The sequence below is a fragment of the Bacillus rossius genome, chromosome 3 (genome assembly GCF_032445375.1).
Source record: "Bacillus rossius redtenbacheri isolate Brsri chromosome 3, Brsri_v3, whole genome shotgun sequence".
In the NCBI taxonomy this organism is placed as follows: domain Eukaryota; kingdom Metazoa; phylum Arthropoda; class Insecta; order Phasmatodea; family Bacillidae; genus Bacillus; species Bacillus rossius.
In genome coordinates, this window is record NC_086332.1 from 925,605 (window position 1) to 943,051 (window position 17,447).

Below are 17,447 nucleotides of genomic sequence, written 5' to 3' on the forward strand. Positions count from 1 at the left end.
TAATAATATCACAAAATTATCCAATTTTTATATATATCTCTCTCTCTCTCTCTCTCTCTCTGTGTGTGTGTGTGTGTGTGTGTGTGAGCGAGAGAGAGAGAGAGAGAGAGAGAGAGAGAGAGAGAGAGAGAGAGAGAGAGAGAGACAATGCACAAAAACAATTTTGTTGATTATTTCTATTCTTACAGATAAAGTAAAACACAATGTTTTAGTTTAAAAGGTGAGATACAAACAAGTTTTTTTTTATGAATAAAATCTAATCACGTGGCTCCAAATTGTCCAACTATACTGCGCACGTGCGAAGTGTTTGCGTTATTCAAGTAAGAGAGATTGAGGACTCTTGAAGGATGTCAACGCGAGGCACGCACCCTGACACTGCGTGGCTGCACAATGATCATGCACACGTCCACAGTGGCTATCGCGAGCAGAGGCGACAGCTCACACGCACAAGTGGTCGAGGCCGCGCCGGGTCGTCTCGGTGCTGGCTGCACGGCCGTCGCGGAGGAACACACGGTCGCCTCCTCCCGCACCGCACGGCACACACTTCAGTTGTTCAACTGCACGGCTACCAAACTTAAAGTTCATATTAACTCGTCTACAGTGCAAATTATCATCAACCTGGAAATTATAGGATTATTTAGATGTTTTAGGTATGTAAAACACAAATGTTAATAAATAAATTAAAAATCAAAGAACAAAAATAAAAATAGTGACTACAACAATGCTCAATTCAATGTGTACAAAATGTAAACCTGTCACTTAAGTAAATAGTATCAGGCCAAAAATGAAATCTATAAAAACATTAAAGGGCGGTGTTAGCTACACCCCTCAGGTTAATAACTCTCTGAACACACACAGCACTGTGCCTGCAAGAGAGTTAGCAATATTTTTCTCCCCATTATTTTACACTCCTTGAGTTAATGTTTGATGTAATAAAAAATAATTCAAACAAATTTTTTTGGTAGTATTCTTTGAATGGAATATATTCTTATAAAACCTTACCTATTTATACACCTTCTGGTCTGATTTTACACAGTATTGAATCTATCTCTATATTTTATGTGCAAGTCTGAAAGTATTTGTATAGCATTACAACAGAGAGAGCGTGTGTGTGTGTGTGTGTGTGTGTATATATATACTTAGTCTACAACCAATTCTATTACACTATTTCAATGAGCATTAGACTTGTCATCTAAAATTTTTATTTATAATATTCTTTTCATGGTCACTTAAAAGGAAAGCAGTGATCATTCAAAAGTTTGAAGATTTCAACAATGGAAGTGTGAAACATTTTGTACCTCATTAATTTTTTATTAAATAATAACTACAACTGATTAAACTTCACAAAAACTTTATATAATGAACATTTCATTGGTATATCTAGACATGGAGCTAATTCAGAGTAGGATTGCAAAATATTTTAATGTTATGAAAACTTGATCAAAATGCAATTTTTTGAGAGAATAATAAATAACAACATGTTAGAAGTCCAAATTAAATAATTCACTTTTATTTCACAAAAACCAAATAAAGTTTTACATTAAATAATAAAATGATTTTTCTAAGAGTTTTTAAATAAATATATATTGTGAAAAAAAGAGCATAAATATAAATTTACATATTTTACAAGAACTGCATTTGAAATAAATCCTCTTAAAACAGATAATCCTCATGTTTTTTTAACATAATTCTAAATTAATTTTTAAAAATTGCTGCAAGTACCGTGATTTTTTTTTATGTGATCCTTCTAAATTTGGTTTTATGAAATAAAAAAGTCCTTTTTTTACTTAATTTTTTAACATTATACCTCCGCCATTGGCCTCACAGCTGGGTTCTCCCGTCACCCATCGCACCACCCGCTGCTCTGCCAACTAGACTCTGAATAGTTCCTTTACTCTCTGTGCTGTCGTTACGTCATCTACAACGCTCAGTCACACCTTGTCTCCTCGCGAGCCGACACCACCGGCTCTTAGCAGTCATGTCCACGTGCAGCGTAGATATGAGTGTGCATAGTTTAAACATTGCACTTATTTCAATCAAAAGTTTAAATTAAAAATTAGATTTGTTGTCAATATATAAACATAAAAATAATCAAAGACCCACTGCCACATTTCTGTCAAATTCTCTCATGATTCGTTAAGTGGGAATATTTATTTCCACTTGAAATTGTCTAATTTTGGGATTCCTACTAACAAATGGAATTGAAAACAATTTTTCTTTTGCCATCTCGGAATAGTTGACAAACTAAAATATTATAGGAGTATGAACGTACATCTGAAAAAACACTAGCATGATAAGGAACAGAATAATTTTTTTTTCAAGACATGGCTACCCACAGATACATAGCTGCCAACATAACATAACTTCGATAAATCAAATGCACAGCATTAACCAGCGTTAATGTGTAGCCTTAGTGTTCTGTCGCCCTTACATTTTGTTTTTGCATACAATCTACAAATATGGTAACCAAAGTGATTGTACAAAAACATATATAAAGAATATAGCAAACCTCTTACATGTTAAACTTCACAGATGGGATAAGTGTTGAAATAGGTTTTTAAAAATTTTTTGCATTCATTTAATTTAAGAAAGAAAACATTATACGCAGAAAATGCACCAATCTTAAAATGTTATATGCAGGAAATAAATACATTGACCTTACCGGAAAAATTTCGGGACTTAAAAAATATGTTGGAAGCAGGAACATTATAAAATGGTTCTAAGGTATTTTATCATTTGTTACTTTGGTTGTGACCCCACAAAAAAAATTGACACCTGAAAACAGTAATGTTTTCAGGAATGATGTCCGTAAATTTATAAGGGAAAATGGTGTTCACATGGCAATAGAAATTGTAGGGTGGAAACATAAACACAGGTATAAAAAAAAAGTACAGAATTGGTAATTATTCAGATGAGCAGCTTCTGGGGAAAGTATGTATATTATTTAAAGTCGAAGTTGGTTAAGTAAGGTCAGCTACATTGATATTATGTACATAATTAATATACAATACGTAAAATTTACGTGGATGACCTCACCTAACCTAACCTTTCACTTTAAATATTAGCCCGAGGCTCGTAACATGCAGTAACCATCTTTCACTTTGCAGCCATCAGTACGTGCAAAAACTTAACCTCCCACTACAGAGTATTTCAGATTTCAGAAGGAATTTCTAAATGCCCTTTATTTTAACATTCCAGGGACATCAGTTGTGAACAAAAGTACTGTTCACCAATCTTTTTTTATATTATTATGGTGGTGCTGCTTTGGTAAGAAATTAACAACAATTTTACTTTTATGCATTTATGAGATTGAGATAGTATGTATCTAGCCAATGACATTTCAGGGCACAGCACCAAAAAATTTGACATGAACAGATTATAATAGTTTATTTACATCCACACAAAAGACAATGTATATTTTCTCTAAACAAAACATTTGTAGCTTTATAGATTTCACAACTGAAAATGATAAGTTACATACAATAGTCATAAAAACCAAAGTGAAGTACTGGAGTCTTACAATTCAGTTGACTGGAATACAAATGCCTGGAGCTTTCAAGTCAGTTTGGTTTTCTCTACCGGAGCTGCATGTGAGCGGCTTGTTACTTCAGGGCTGCTGCACCAGAGATGATCTCGATCAGCTCCCGGGTGATGACCGCTTGACGCGTGCGGTTGAACGTCAGCGTCAGCTTATCGATCATCTCGCCTGCGTTCTTGCTCGCATTGTCCATGGCGGTCATGCGAGACGACTGCTCGCTGCAAGCACTCTCCTTCATGGTGTAGAACAGCAGCGACGCGATCGAGTACTCGATGTAGCTCTTGAGCACGTCATCGTCCAGCGAGTCGTACACGTTCAGCTTGGGAGCGACGGAGACGGCAGACAAACTGAACAGGGGCAGGTCCGAGGTCACGTATGACACCACCGATCTGAACCTGTTGTACACTATCTTCCCTGATGCAAACTCATAGCCAGACTCCAGAATCCAACGAGTCAGTTTCGCTGCATCTAGGAACGTGGGTGGCTTCCGACCAATCTCGTTGGCCACACCCATGATGTTCTTCCCGAACAACCTCTGCAGAATGGCCCTCGACTTGTCTCCCACGCAGACAATCTTGACATTGTCCGAGTTCTCCATCAGCTCGTTCCGGATGGTTCGAGAGACGCTGGAATGCACGGCCCCACACAGACCCCGGTCGGAAGTGATCGCAATGATCAGTTTCTTGGGCTGCTCCTCGGCCGCTGCCACCTCGGCCTTCTCGTAGAACAGCTTGGCTCCCTCGCCGTAGGGGCGCGCCTGCTTCAAGTCGCGCTCGGCGCGCGTGTACTTGGCCGCCGACACCATCTTCATGGACTGGGTGATTTTCTGGATGTTCTTGACGGACTTGAGACGGATTGAAATTGCCTTGAGGGTGGCCATCCCTCTTACCTGGTGCTGTACATTTGGAAAAGTGAGAATTTTCGAACCTACCGTTAACATCTTGGAGGTATGAGATCTGCAACAACAAACTGGTTAATTGGTCTTAACCCTCAAATTTAGTCTCACCAAGATCTTCTCCTTAACACTTATTACACATAATACTAAAATGTGTGATTCCGGACAACCTTCTATAGACCATAAAATTTTCTGTAGAAGCAAAAATAGAAATGGCAAATTACGAGATGGCAGCAATAAAAAGAATGCCAACCACCTAAAAAAATATTTTCCAAATAAGCATAACAAATATTTCTTAAAATTCACCAAAATTAAATATAACGAATGCGATTAACTGAAAAATCATTAATTTCATTTTCGTTTTTATATTTCATTAAAAAAACTGCAATGGTTTCAAATATGGACAAAGATATTGGGTGTTAGTTCAAAATGGAAGACATTTAAATATTTCCTTAATTTATGTGGAAATTTTTATCTGGAAGATGCCATATCGGTTTTAACCGTTGTTACGCATTAACAATATATATATTTTTTAAATCAAGTTCGTAAAATTGGATTAATTAAAGCTTTAAATGTCATTTAAGGCAAATTTGACTGCAAAAGATTAAGATTAAGCTTTATATGTGGCCTCGCTAAGGCATTGTCACACTGTCAAAGATTTGTCATCCAATATATTTTACAATATAGTTAGACAGGAAAAATTGGTAGGAAAATGGCTTCCAATTTTTTTCCATCAAATATATTTAGACATATTATTGGCAAAATGTTTTAACTCATATCACACTAACTAATATTATCTTTGTTCTAGGTTAAATTTAACTTTATAATTTTATTCTTAATATTGACATCACATCCTACTGGAAGAAATATTTGAACTTATTTTCATATTTGAACATGTTTTAATGTTTTGAACATGTATAAATAAAATTACGATTCAGTATAGATAAATTGAAGGCTCCCTACGAAATGGTGTGTCTCCCTCGGGTCGTGGATTATAGTGATGGGTCGAAACAGTTCGTTTTAGAGAGTCGTTCACGTGCGCTCACTCTCGACAGGGAGTCGTTCGTTTGAGTCATTCAAAAGAGTCATATCGTTCATGAGCGGATCGTCTGTCGGTAGTTGTAGATTACGCTCGCGAGCGAGTCGGAGCGCGTCACTTCATTCAGGAGCTAGTCCGGGATATTCATTTCGTTCAGTTGCGAGTCGTGAGTTGTCATTTCATTCACGAGCGAGTCGGGGTCGCAAAAAGTCGCGAGCAGCAAACAGTCTTTCTTTGTGGCCAAACATTTTGAACACGGGAGTGAGTATAAATACATAATAATAAGATTAACTTTATTTATTTGATCTTTAATATACTTAAAGTGTTTAATGTTTCCATGAATTATTTTGACGTTATTTAATCATGGCACCCAGAAATCAAAAAACTAGTCAAATTTGGGACTATTTTTCAGAAGTTAATAACAGTGATGGAAAAGCAAAATGTAATTTCTGTTCAAAAGTGATTTCGTACAAAGGTGGAAGTACATTTAATCTCACACGCCATGTGCGAACCATACATCCCACAATTTCACTGTCCTTGAAACGTCAGCTACCTGCAGATATCTCAAGATTTGAAGAGGATAAACCAAATGATCCAGAACCTTCTGTATCCAGTAGGCCTGCAGAAGAAACTTCAAATACTCAACGAAACACAGTCCCTTCTAGTGAAGCACAGTCAGTAGAAACAGTGTTACACACAGGTCGGAAAAGTGTGAGTACAATTTCTTCATACTTTCATAAGCCATTGTCAAATAGGAAAAATAGAGACATTGATAACAGTCTTACAGAATTGATTGTTAAAGATTACCTGCCTTACAGAATAGTAGAAAGCCCAGCTTTCAGAAAATATTCGCAAAATTTAAACAGTGGATACCAACTTCCTACTCGAAAGACTGTTTCCACTGTTTTAGTGCCTCAAATGTACGAACAAACGAAAGTAAAAGTTAGGCTTGCTCTAGAGGCTGCTGATGCAGTTACAATTACGACAGATGGTTGGACATCAGTAAAAAATGAAAGTTACATATCAGTAACAGCACACTATATTAACAAAGATATGGAACTACATTCCTGTCTTCTTGAATGTTTTAATTATGACGACAAGCACACTGCTGTAAATGTAGCAGAGGAATTAAGGCGAGTGACACATGAGTGGGGCATCGACAGAAAAGTTGTTGCAGTTGTTAGTGACAATGCAGCTAACATGGTGGCAGCTGTTAACCTTACCGGCTGGACACACATATCTTGTTTTGCCCACAACCTGAACTTGATTGTTCAGCATGGACTTGATGGGACTAAAACCAAGATACTACTTACCAAAGTCAAGAGTATCGTGGCATTTTTCAAACGAAGCCCTCAAGCTTGTGCAAAATTGAAATCCATGCAAGAGCAATTAGGTGAGCCATGTCTGAAGCTAAAGCAAGAGGTCGTCACTAGATGGAATTCTACTTACGACATGCTTCAAAGAATTGTTGATGTCAAAGATGCCCTAGCTTCAACTACAGCCATTAACTACCCAGACCTTCCAGTTATTACGAACGAAGATGTGAGCAATATTCAAAATGTATGTAAATTATTGAAAGTGTTTAAGGACTGCACAGAAGAAATTAGCTCTGAAAAACAAGTCACTGCTTCAAAAATAATTTTGTTTGTTAAAGCACTGAAGACATGGTGTGCTAGACGTAATTCCGAACTCGACGAAAATGTTCCCGCCAAGGAAATTGCAGAGAGATTGCTAGAAGGCATCAACAAACGCTTCAAAGCTGTTGAAGAAAACAGTGTGTTTGCAGAAGCTACGATGTTGGATCCGCGATTCAAGGCCCGTGGTTTTTCCGATGTGAATTCTTCGGAAAAAATTAAACAGACTCTAATTTCGCACTGCGTGAAATTCGGATCTAAATCTAATCCAACCATAACACATGAGGTGCAAAATGCTACTCAATACCAGGGGTCTTCGATTTGGGAAGAGTTCGATGAAAGTGTAAAAAAATTGCTGAGCAATCCCAATCGAAAAGTTGCAGGGATAGTTGAAGTCGATAAATTCCTACAGGAACCATTGTTGCCAAGAAATGGAAACCCGCTCACTTGGTGGTTTGAAAGGCGTGAAGTTTATCCAACACTATTCCAACTAGCCAAAAAACGTCTTTGTGTAGTTGCGACCTCAGTTCCATGCGAACGAGTTTTTTCTAAAGCTGGCCAAATTATCACAGATAGAAGAAGTAGGCTTTCAGGAAAATCTGTTTCACAAATATTATTTCTGAATGAAAATTTGTAAAGTACTTTGTGGACAATATTTAAAATGCGCCTTATTATAATGACTTGTTGAAATATGGATATTTAATCGGTGTTTACCAAATAATTGCAGTTATCGCAAACATTCATTATGGACCAAGAAACAATTCCCGAGTACATTATTATTTCAGTAATTTTAACTTCGAACTGTTATGCATCGATCTCAACAAAAAGGATTACTCCTATGTGTAAGAAGAATCTGAATCTTATTCAACGTGTGTCGGCTTTTGAAAGTGCAGCAGGAGTCAGTGTTAATTAGCATCTCAACTAGTACATAGGCCTAAGTGTTCCGTTTTGAAAGTCGAAATATACACTTGCTGCAGTCAACATAAGGTAATCATTTTCGCTTAAATTCATGTAGCTATTAATTTAATTTAAATGCGTAATTTACCATCTCACCTAATTTTATTTTTAAATTAATTATGTTCAAAATTTCTGTGCAGCTATAGGATATATGTAAAATTTTATATGTTTTTTTAATCCAAGATATCACAAAATTATTTCAAGACGTTACATTGCTTTTTTACCGAGTAGTCGAATCAATTTTTAAAACAATTTTCACAATTTTTAGCTAATTTTTAAGTCAATAAACCCAATATTACACAATATGTGATGTGGCATGTTGTAAGGTTTTTTCTTTACAATATTTTTCCACGATAAAAGAAACCTGCACTCTTTTCGTATTGTTTCTCTCTAGGATTTAAAAAATAGAATGCTGTGCTGTGTGATTTAAAGCAGATACCACGCTCCAACGTTATGAATCTGTTACCAAAGATGTGTCTTTGTAGAAAACACGCGATAATGAAATTCTATAAGCCTACAAACTAGCGGTCTTATCTGCTACCCGCCAACTTCTCTTGTCTCATTTTTCATCCAAACAAGCCAAGGTTATCACACCTACGAGATATCTGCTTCATTCTCACATTTCGTCGAGCGAGCCAAAGTCATTCAACCATTCCTTTCTGTGTATCATTCGTGAATATAGCCTGCCGATTCTTACCTTTAATATCGTTCGCGAATGATATGCTCTTTTTTGAAGAGCGACTCGCGAGTCGCTCACATAAACGAGTCGTTCAGTATAAACGACTCGTTCGCGAACGACCCATCACTAGTGGATTATGAAGACTGCCAGAAGAGGCAGGTGAAATGGAAGTAGACCATGTAAATATAAACAGTTCTCTAGTCCCGCCAAAATAGCTTCCTAATCTACTCTAATTGGTTGTTGTCATGCGTCCATATCCGATATAAAATATATTAATTTCCCTTCTATGAGTTCAATTTGTCCCCTATACACACAACCATCACATGCCTTATTCTGAATCAGTATGTTCGAAAACATGGCGGTAAAATCCTGTACTATTATATTTTCAATCAGTCTTGCAATTATACTTGCCAGCTTTTATCTTTTAGTATCTATGGTGTTCTTTCCCGCGGTGACCACCATCTTTTTTATTGGAGTGTGATTTTTTGTTTATGTGTTTTGACATCAGGAAGGCTATATTTTATTTTTGAAGTTATGGAAAGAAAACATCGCAGGACTCATCACTGTGCAGTACCTAATTGTCCCACCAATAGAAATCCATTTTTTAACAAAAGCTTCTTTAGGTTTCCAAGAGAGGAATCGTTGTAAGTGAAATACGCATTTGTTAGGTTAAGTTATAGTTTTAAACGCGTACATGCTGAGCACATTCTGCTCCTAATTTAATAATAGAGATTTGTTTCACACTATATGTTTTCTTTGTATGTAACCCTGAAGAACCTTTTCCGGAAAAAAATTAACAAAATTTCTAAAGTTTTTCCTGCTATGTTTTCCAGTATGTAAGATGGCGTTTTGATACTTCAATTATCTAATCATATATTTTCCTTTTTAACGAGTGGTATGTTTTATATTTGTATCTACGACAAATACTGTGATATCGTGAGTTAAAAATACGGCCAAATAGGTTGAATAGTTGATTTGTAATTACCAATTTTAAATGTAGCAAACTTTTGGCCCTATTCGAATTCGTCCGAAGTATATAATTATACGTACCTGTCCCAGGAAGTGACATCACATGGCCTGTCTGAACTGGAACAGGGCAGCGAGGTGGGCCACCTGTGATGATCAAGCTGGAGTGGGAAACACTACCGGGCGGAGTTGGGTGTAGGACAGGAGGATGTATTGGCTTCAAGCAGAAATATTGGAAGTGAGAGAGGCAAAGGATCTGCAGTATATTGCCTTATTCAAGACAAGGCAACGTGACCTGGACATGCTGCTAGCAGTAAACCAGACTAAACTAATCTAAATCAAACTTATGACCTTGCCCTCCCCATCTTATTTGAATATTTTTTGAAGGAATAAATTTTATATTTTGCTATTCAGGAGGGATTAGCTGGTTATGTAAGTTAAGGTCACAGTGTCCTAGGTTGGGTGGACGATAGACAGCATGGATTCAGGAGATGGTTCTCGAGTGAAACACAGATGGCGGGGTTGCAGGAGGATCTGGTGGGAGCATAGTAGCGTAGCTTTGCCAGTTGTTAGTTCCAAACTGATTGTCTAATTAGGTAATGAGCTCTTCATCTTCAAACAAAAAATCGTATTATCCACACTTCCTTCAGTTATTACTCCTGGTAGTTACTGTGCATACTATGTATGCCCTTTACTTCCTTTTTGATGTATGTATTAAGTACCAACCCGATTACATTAAGCAGTTGAAACAATATCAGAATTATATCAAATCTTAATGTATTGGTTTATGTAGTGCATTAAACCATAAAGGCCCAGTCACACTGTCAAATTTTTGTCTCCAAATATACTTAACAATGGAGTTGGAGAGTAGTATTGGATGGAAGATAGTTTCCAATTTTCTCCAAATAACTTGGACAGATAAACTCAAATAGGTTTTAATTCATGTAACACTATCAAAGTTTATTTTTGATCTAAGATATCCCAGATTTATCAATTTTATTCTCATTTTGAAATTAGTAATTGCATCACAGTGCTGGGTGCTTGTGATGCTCATCATGCATTTATAAACTATTAAAACATTTATGTGAAACTAATACTCATTACATAATAACATTAATAGTGAATGATTTATAAAAGTTATAGACACATAATTTGCTTTTTTAACCCATGGGAAATGAAAATAAAAATCAACATTTTAAAAATTCATTACGACAGAAACTTACGTTATTTCCTCTTTCTCTTGGCACAATCTTGATTGGCTGATTGCATCCAAAATCCAACGTATTCTAGAACCCATCGTAAATTCCAAATATTTGATAGAGAAAGTCATCCAACTTGTCGGAGGAGCAAGGCTGTGCTAGTTATGTTTAGGTGATGCCATACCCACTAGTATTGTGTAGGGAGGTGTGTGAAGCAGCGGGCAGGGATTGAGGGGCTTGCTCGGACTGTGGCAGGTGCAAGGAGTGGGTGGCAGCCATCGGGCGGTCAGACTTCACGGACAAGAGCGCAGAGTTCCTCTACAGCGCACACAGAATCTGCAGTGAGCACTTTGAGGACAAGTGGTTTGTGAATGAGCTGAAGAACAGACGCCACAGCCAGGCGGTGCCCAGCATCTTCCTGACGCACGGCAGTCACCACGGCGCCAGGCAACGGCGCAAGCGACAAGCCGACGACGGTGGACCTCAGCCGAGGCAGAGTAAGAGCAGTATTCTGCTGGCGGTGTTATTTCCTATTTCCGCTGGCGATGCGACACCCAGCTTCAGGACTATGTTAGGTGTATTTGGCATGTCATTTTCGAATATTTAAAATATTAGCACAACAATTTGATCCATTACCTAATTTACATTGTTATTTCTTCTTACGATGATAACTTCATATACTTATACCTGCTGATTTTAAATCTGCCATTTTATTCATCTAACGGATATGATCTCACTGTGCACCTTGCTTGGGTCATGTCTGCCAGAAGCAGCAGGCCTGCGAGTGACTAGGTTCCCATGTTACTGCATGATATCATTCTTCATTATTGGTTTACATTTGGTTATCTTTGCATGTAACTACTCGTTTTTTTAATATATAAATTGAATTTTATAACCTAGGTAGTTGCTTTTTGTTCCCTTTATACGTGACGTCTAATAAATCGATGAACGCTGGCTGCACACACGAAAAAGTGTCCCATTACGCTGTGTCCCAATACGCTCATTGTACGCTTGCGCCGCATCTCTCTTCCACTCGATTGGAACAACCATCGATTTGACTTTTCAATCATGTTTTCGGCGTTTGAATTATTAATATTATGTAATTTAATGATCGTCCACCCATTTCCAGCACAATCGGTACAGTTATTTATAAGTAATGTTGAATTTTCAAATACGTTTTTGTACGAACAATGGTGTTTTACAGTTACACAAAATAATACAAATTACACCTGGGATCTTTTGCACAATGTTTTAAAAAATATTATAAATAAGTTTGGTGTATTTGGGATGCGTATTTGTTATAAAATCATATTATAAAAACAAAATATTATTATTCCCCTACGGTGCTAGCATCTACGGTGACGGACGCGAACCAAACGAATCACGTTATTTAGCCGCTTCCGCGGCAACCAGGCACTCGCTAATACATATTTTCCTTTGTTTATCGCGAGGGGCATTGTTATTAATGAATTATAAATAAAATTTCGTGCCCGGGGCCACAATTGCATATCATTTTGAGCACTGGACGACATAAAAACGTAAAATATTCTCGATGAATTTTAATCTCTGCCCCAGTGCACCACGAACGTCTGGGTTGGAGATTAAAGCCAAAATTCTTTCTTAAACTTACTAATACTTATTTTATTAACTGCAAGGGCATTTTTATTAAATTTTACGTTTAATTTCACGACGAACAAACTTGGTCGTTAAATGTGTAATTGCAAAAAAGTTTAAAACATTCTCGACGATCTTGAAGTTAAATAGCTAACATGTGTAAAAGTTATAGTTAAAATAATCTCTTCGTTAAAGTAATAAACATATTTCAATTAATGAGTGCAAATAAATGTAAATTTATCAATTAAAATGTAGATTTAATTTCACTCCTTCTTTGTATCCATACAAAATAGTGATAATTCAATAAAAATGATTCAATCTCATTCATAAAAGTATGCAATCATATCATCAATGTTTTGTTATGATGATGTCACGTTAAACTATCATCCGTAAACTGACTTTACAGACGACCAATTTTTTGTTCAGTAAAAGTTATGCAATCTAGACTATTATGTTAGGTGTGGTAAAACCTTTTCGTTGCGACCCCATTTATTGCGACCACACCTCTATTACAACCCGATTTCAGGGAACCGTGAAAAAATTACCGAAAATCCAAAGAAAATCGGACAGAAAATAAGTTTCTTGTAGTGAGTAGCGTGTTACTGCGTCTCTTGCCCAGTGCTGTACTGCCGTAGGCAGCGCATATCTAAAAATAGATACCACTTCCTGTTGACCGCTGTCAGCGCTTGACAACCACCATTCCACGAATCACGTTATCTGCTTCATTTTAACAAGAGTAAAAATATATTAAAACTGTCAGCAAATTGATAAAAGCTTCTTGTGTCCGCAAAACAGGGCACAACACTGGCCCACCAGTTGTTTTCATTTAAAACGTGGCTAAAGAACTTGTATGGATCAGACTGAAAACATCCGGCAATACGTGTAGGTTATAAGGAATCTTGTTATGAATTGAGATGTTATGTTTTTCGAGTAGATATACACAGCGACCTACTGGATGCACGCCCGCCTCGACTTGTTTTAACTGCCGCAGCGATGTTTATTTTGACAGTTCAAGCAATTATCTTTTCCCGTGGTTTGACAGAAAAAGGTCGCTTCACCAAGCATAAAAAAAAGGCTACGCCACTTATTCCCCATGCAGGAAACACACTGGCTGCCGTCTGTCTCCCCCGCATTTATCTTTCTTCTAACATTCCACGTCTCACCTCTCGCGTGAGCAATAACGAAGCGACCACGCATTGGACCGTTTTATGCTTTGTTTGGTGACAGCAGTTTGATTTTATTCGGTACATTCCTTTTCATAGGACCCTTGCTATTAAAATAGATTTATATTTAAGTTTGAAAGCTTGTAAATTCCTTGCCAGAGATGACTGAACTCGAACTTGGTGACACATTTTGACCCCTCCCTCTACGCTTTAGTACCCCATTCATAATAGCCCAATTTTACGGGAGAAGGGAGGGTGAAGTGAGCATTTTCTCGCTGAAGGTTTTTCAAAGGGAAACGAAGATGGGGTGTTATAAGGGAGGACACTAGATGGTTTGTGTGTCCGGGAGGGATGAGCTAGCCTTGAAGAATGTAAACGAGGGGAGAGAGGGGTGAGCTTATGCGTCATGAAGCCGCTGCCGCCAGCCAGCCGGGCGAGCTTCGTGTGCGCCCACTCGCGTTGCAGAACCTACAGCTGCCATATTTTTACAGGAAATGTCCCGTTATTTTATTTGTTATTCTTACATGATCATTATTGGAAGTATTAAAGCCGACACAAAAATACGCTGTGTGTTAATATTAACAGATTTTAATGATCTTTCATTTCGTTTTTTTTTTTTTAATTTTTTTTTTTATGATTTTCACATTTTGGTCAAAATGTCCAATTTTTTTACGGTTCCCTCGAATGTATTCGTAAAATCACTGCTCGTTAAATCCGGGGTTCGTGACATTGGGGTTCTAGTGTATTTAACTACGGAAAGCAGAAAATGTACATGTAAACTAACACATATTTTCTTTAGAGGTGGCCTGTAGGGCGATGGACTTGTCATGAAGGTTGAAGTGGGTTTAAAGCAAAGCCGTCTAGCATTGTTAGTGACAGCATCCTGCCATTGTACGGCTGGTTTCTTAGCGAGTAGCGGTTAGGGGGGGGGGGGGGGGTTGAAATCAACTGAAAATTTCAGAAAACATCTATAACGACCCCCCCTCTATTAAGACCCTATTCCTGGGAACCGTGAGGGGTCGTTTCAGAGAGGTTTGACTGTATTATGGTAGACCTGTAAATGTTATTATAATTTGTTTAAAAATTTATTTTGATTATATATTGCCTGGTTATCTGGTGCACAGTCCAACATATTTGATTACTAAACTGCTGGTGGCAGTTTTCCTGTTTCTTATTAATGCCTGTTTTTAATGCTGGAAGCCAGACAGGGAAGTATTCCACAGTCACTCAGGCACCAGTAATTGTGACAAAGGAGATTTATGTTAGAATTTTATTAAGAGTCCAGTGTGATGATGTCACTGTTGCGAAACTAATGATCTGATCAATTAATAACTGGCTTTCTTCTGGTAAAATGCCAACGTGTTTGCACATACGTGAGTGTTAGTATGTTTTCTGGTCATCCGAAATAAATTGGGTGTTAACTATATCATTTTTAAAGTGCTGTTTTCAAAATATATGGCATCTTCAAAATTTTAAAAATTATTTTCAAGAAGTAAAAGAAAAATAGTCTTCAATCCAACTTGGCAACTCCATCTTTCCGAAGCTTCCCACACCCCTGTTGATTTTTAATTTCTTTGTTATTGTAATTGCCTCGGTTGCAGATATGGCGGGATGCGTGGTTGAATGCGAGCTCTATCGAGTTGTAGTGCAGGCGAGGGCGCCTTCATCTTCGTTGTTGTGGAATGTGCTGTTGAGTGTTTGTGTTCCAGAGAAACGAAAGTTGGCGCTGAAGGCTAAGGATGTGAACTCTGTCTCGACTGACGAAGCGTCGGGCCGTGGAAGAGTGTCATCAGGTAACCGTCGTGGGGCGTTGAACCTAGCATGCGGGGGGGGGGGGGGGGGGGGGTTAGGAACAGCAGTACGTCAGGGGCTTGGTCGGACTGTGTGTGATGGAAGTTATTGGTCCACGCCCTTCAGCCTTGCCAACTTGCATGTGGAATCGTTAAAATGCTGCTGAAAAAAGAGAATTGTTTTAAATAAACAGATAGAAATAGCAAAAATACATGCCACAGTCATTCAAAGATGACAATTCATTAAAATACTTGAATAATAATTCTGCTAGGAACGTTAGCTATCTTTGTTCCAAAATCTGTAATGTGCGATTGTCATTTAATTTTTATCCTTATGGCGTAAATATATTCTGTTCTGAGATGAATATGTTATTTTTAATATTGTAATTTTTTTCATCATGTACAGGCCATACATTCATATTCTTTCACTCGTTTGATGAATAAAGCTAACCTGTAGGCCTGCATTTGGTAATTTTTTACTGGACTGATAATGGTGTTTTGGAGTTCTGCTTATTCTTGATTACTCTGTAAAGCAGCATTGCAATATTGTAGTAATTGTATGCTGAAACAATTATTGTAAATAATGTTTTGCTCATGTAGGGAAGAATTTGTTATATTTGTAGTTAAGGCTGTGTAGGAATGGATTTTTCAGTTCAAAAATATTTTGGGCCAGGAAGAATTTTCTTCCGCCAGCATTGGAAAGTTATTGAGGAAACATTTAATTAAATAAACAGTGCTAACTAATTCTATAGAATCAAGGCATATTCTGAAATTTCCTTCGTAACATTAAAAGAAACCTGTACACCGCAGGGCAACCAAGTGCCACAGATTATTTTATAATGATTCTGAAGATCGTGCAAAACGTCGCAAAGTTGCATCTCCTGTAGATGCTGAATACAGCCCTATGACAAATGATCCGTTTGATTTAGAATAATATTGAAATGTAAATTTGAAGAATTTTAATGCAAATTACAGGGGAAAATAGATGAGAGAGCCAAAATTATGTGAAATACTGAATCTGCAAATTTGATATTGGACCCCAGGCATTCTGTATCAGGCCAGGTTGACCGCCGGTCAAGTTCCAGGAGTTTTCATGCCTCTGTTTAAAAAAAAAATTAATCAAGCAACGCTATTTTTTTATGTAGGTTGAAGCGATCAGAATCAACTGAAATGAACATCTGTAAATGGAACTGTAAGTTGTGAGCCACTTTTTTTTTTTTTTTTTTTTTTTTTACGAAGAATAAATCAAAATAATGTTCATACAACTTTCAGGTGCTACAACTTCAGTTCTTACAACTTTCAGGTTTGTTACTAACTATTCTTGGTTGTTTAGCCGGGCCAACCTGGAATGTAACAGTTTGAAGTAGCGCAATCTATATTTTATTTTTGGAGTGTGTCTGCAGAACTCTTGTCACTTATTTCTCTGGGTTTATTGACAAAGAAATTTGAAAAATTAATTAGGTACATATCTAGATAGCTAGTTAAAAGGCTTTTAAGAATATAAGTCTTTTATACTTTCATCACCAGAAAATTATGTTCATTCGAGTTCTTTCAACAGTGTAGCCAAAAATTAGCTGCAATGTGTGCCATATTTGTATTTCACTGTGGGAATAATTTTGCTGAACTGATATTTTTCGTTAAATTGTTTGTAAATTTCAGTACTGTGGCTGTCAACTCAGAGCTGTTCACTAATGCTTCAGATTGTTGGTTGCTATAATTATCACTGGATGACGTATTTTTGATGAAAGTTTAAGTTCTCTAATTCTCAAAGAATTAATTACCCCCTAAACAATACATATAAATTACTACGTACATTTCTCAAGTTTGAAACCAGACACACATTAATTTAAAGGTTCGTCATAATTTGAATTTTTTTTTTACCTTTCAGTATGAAATTATTGAAAAAAAGGTTTTTATGCTAAATATTTGCTTGATTGTTGTTTTTGATAAAGCAAAATAATAATTTTAAAATT

The 17,447-nt window shown here is 37.1% G+C and overlaps 2 protein-coding genes across 3 annotated transcripts in view; one reads left to right on the top strand and one right to left on the bottom strand.

The window, feature by feature from the left end:
• Window positions 1-3,372: 3,372 nt before the first annotated feature.
• Window positions 3,373-6,472, bottom strand: LOC134530050 (ATP synthase subunit gamma, mitochondrial). Its single transcript, XM_063364594.1, has one exon. The coding sequence runs from the start codon at window positions 4,476-4,478 to the stop codon at window positions 3,603-3,605; it is 876 nt and encodes a 291-aa protein (XP_063220664.1). The 5' UTR covers window positions 4,479-6,472; the 3' UTR covers window positions 3,373-3,602.
• A 2,701-nt stretch (window positions 6,473-9,173) lies between these two features.
• LOC134530052 (uncharacterized) overlaps window positions 9,174-17,447 on the top strand; it is a 51,064-nt gene continuing 42,790 nt past the window's right edge. The window contains exons 1-3 of one of the 2 annotated variants that reach the window (XM_063364595.1): window positions 9,174-9,386; window positions 11,163-11,404; window positions 15,394-15,477. In XM_063364595.1, coding sequence (XP_063220665.1) covers window positions 9,277-9,386; window positions 11,163-11,404; window positions 15,394-15,477 — 436 coding nt within the window. In that variant the 5' untranslated portion in view covers window positions 9,174-9,276. The remainder of the gene's footprint in view (window positions 9,387-11,162; window positions 11,405-15,393; window positions 15,478-17,447) is intronic. The other variant, XM_063364596.1, reaches the window with a different exon arrangement.

Coding starts and splice junctions, on each gene's coding strand:
- LOC134530050 (XM_063364594.1), bottom strand. CDS start 4,478: ATGTTAACGGTAGGTTCGAAAATTCTCACTTTTCCAAATGTACAGCAC.